The sequence below is a fragment of the Leucopleurus acutus genome (assembly GCF_964270905.1).
Source record: "Leucopleurus acutus genome assembly, chromosome: 20".
Classification (NCBI taxonomy): Eukaryota; Metazoa; Chordata; class Mammalia; order Artiodactyla; family Delphinidae; genus Leucopleurus; species Leucopleurus acutus.
Genome location: NC_139162.1, coordinates 5,124,805 through 5,126,742, shown reverse-complemented (window position 1 = coordinate 5,126,742; position 1,938 = coordinate 5,124,805). Strand labels below are relative to the sequence as shown.

General features: G+C 56.4%; 1 protein-coding gene across 1 annotated transcript; it reads left to right on the top strand.

Annotated features, from left to right (window-relative positions):
• Window positions 1-257: 257 nt before the first annotated feature.
• Window positions 258-1,687, top strand: HSBP1 (heat shock factor binding protein 1; the record flags this gene model as incomplete). Its single annotated transcript, XM_082863045.1, has 3 exons — window positions 258-375; window positions 922-1,001; window positions 1,585-1,687. Exons 1-3 carry the CDS (start codon window positions 331-333, stop codon window positions 1,685-1,687), a joined length of 228 nt encoding a protein of 75 aa, XP_082719171.1. The 5' UTR covers window positions 258-330.
• Window positions 1,688-1,938: the final 251 nt, after the last annotated feature.

Below are 1,938 nucleotides of genomic sequence, written 5' to 3'. Positions count from 1 at the left end.
GCGGCCTGTAACGACGGTCTGGGAAGAGACTAAGGCCACTTCTCCATTCGTTAGCCCCACGGCAGGTTCATTTCACCTTTTTCCTCCCGGGGCGGGGCCAGGAGGGAGGCGCGGTAGGGGCGGGGCTGGGCGGGGCTTAGTGGAAGAGGCGGAGAAGTGGTGGGCGGGGCCTCGCCTCGGAACGGAAGCGCGAACTACAGCTCCCACAGCGCCTCGCCGTCCCGCGGTTGGCCTCTGACGTCGCGAGAAGCAGCTGCTGGGCGTCTGCGCGGACAGACGGAAGTGTAGGTGACCGTCTGAGACAGCACCGCCAAGCTGGGAACCGGGGAGATGGCAGAGACAGAACCCAAGACCGTGCAGGATCTCACCTCGGTGGTAAGGGAGCGCTGTGCGTGGCGCGCCCGAGGCCGCCGCATCCCCGGGGGGCGCCGGCGAAGTCCGCGGACCGAGGCTCCCTCTCCGAGGCCGCACGGGGCAGGTCTCTGGAAGCCAGGTTTCTAGAGGCTTCGCGGCCGCGGCCTGGCCACCTTGACCCCCCCGGCCGCTGGCTGTAGGCCCCTGCTCCTGCTGACGTGCCCAGCCATACCCGCCCCCCGCACCCAGCCCCACTCAATCTCGGTGACCCCGGCTCCCCCCAGCTCCCCTCCTTACCCACTCTGCTCTGCGCGCCCCACCCCAAAACACCCGACGCCTTGGGAATCGCAGCGGGCCCAGACGGGAGGGGGCGTCACCAGCCCCCCGAGTCTAATTGGACAGGTGGGGAAACTGAAACCCGGACAGGGAAATCGAAGGCCACGGAGCTACGGAGAATTGGGGCCGGAACCCGGAATCCTGGTCTCCCCGTGGCACCAGGGCTCCTATCCTGATCCCGTGAAGGTGTCTCGGGGTAAGCGTGGGCTGTTGTGTTTTGTTGTTTCACAGGTGCAGACACTCCTGCAACAGATGCAAGATAAATTTCAGACCATGTCCGACCAGATCATTGGAAGAAATATCCTTTATTTGTAGTCAGTCTCTGATGGGCCTTTGGATCCCAGTTTCCGGATGCTGGTGGCGATAAGTGGGTGGTTTGCAGGTCAACTTCCACTAGTCATTTACCAGATTTTTTTTTATTATTTTTTACTGAGCTTAGATGCACACTTCCTGAGAAGTACTGTGCAAAGAGCTGGGCTTACAGCTGAGCTAGATCCCTGGCTGTGAGGAACTTACAGTCTACCGGTAATGCTGCCTAGTATGGTTGACTGTGAGTGAAGCATTTCATGTGTATCTCACCTGTGATCCTCACCATCACCTGATGAAGAGGTTGTAGCGTTACCTTTGTGTAGCGGATGAGGAACCAGGAAGCTTAGAAAAGTGAAAGAACTTGCCCAGGTCCCATCACTAGTAAAGGGCAGGGCTGGGGTTCGATCCTCACCCCGGACTCCCGTGCTCTGAACCAGATTCTAACAGTATCCAAAGGAAATTGGAAAACCACTTTCATGAAGACACTGTGTTGAAGGTTGTAGTCTGCAGGGCCCTGGAGGAGAGGGGTAAGAAGTGGAAACTGTTGGTGCCGTCTTTAACTTCCCCACTTGATGATATGAGCAGTCGCATTGATGACCTGGAGAAAAACATCGCAGACCTCATGACACAGGCCGGGGTGGAAGAGCTGGACGGGGAAAACAAGATCCCTGCCACACAGAAGAGTTGAAGGTGAGGGGAGCGAGGGACAGTAGAAGTGTGGTGCGTGTCCCTGTGATTTTGATGTAGTCGGACTTTCTCTGGATCTGTCCCCAGCCAGGATCTAGCAAGCGTCCCTTGTATTGTTCCCCTTATGGACTCCAGGCTTTGAATTTTTCATGCCAAACTAATTCCTTATGAAGAATTTATTTTCCCTGTTATTATCAATGAGACCTAGATCTCTAGTTAAGACCATTAGTTAATATTAGATAACCTCTGAGT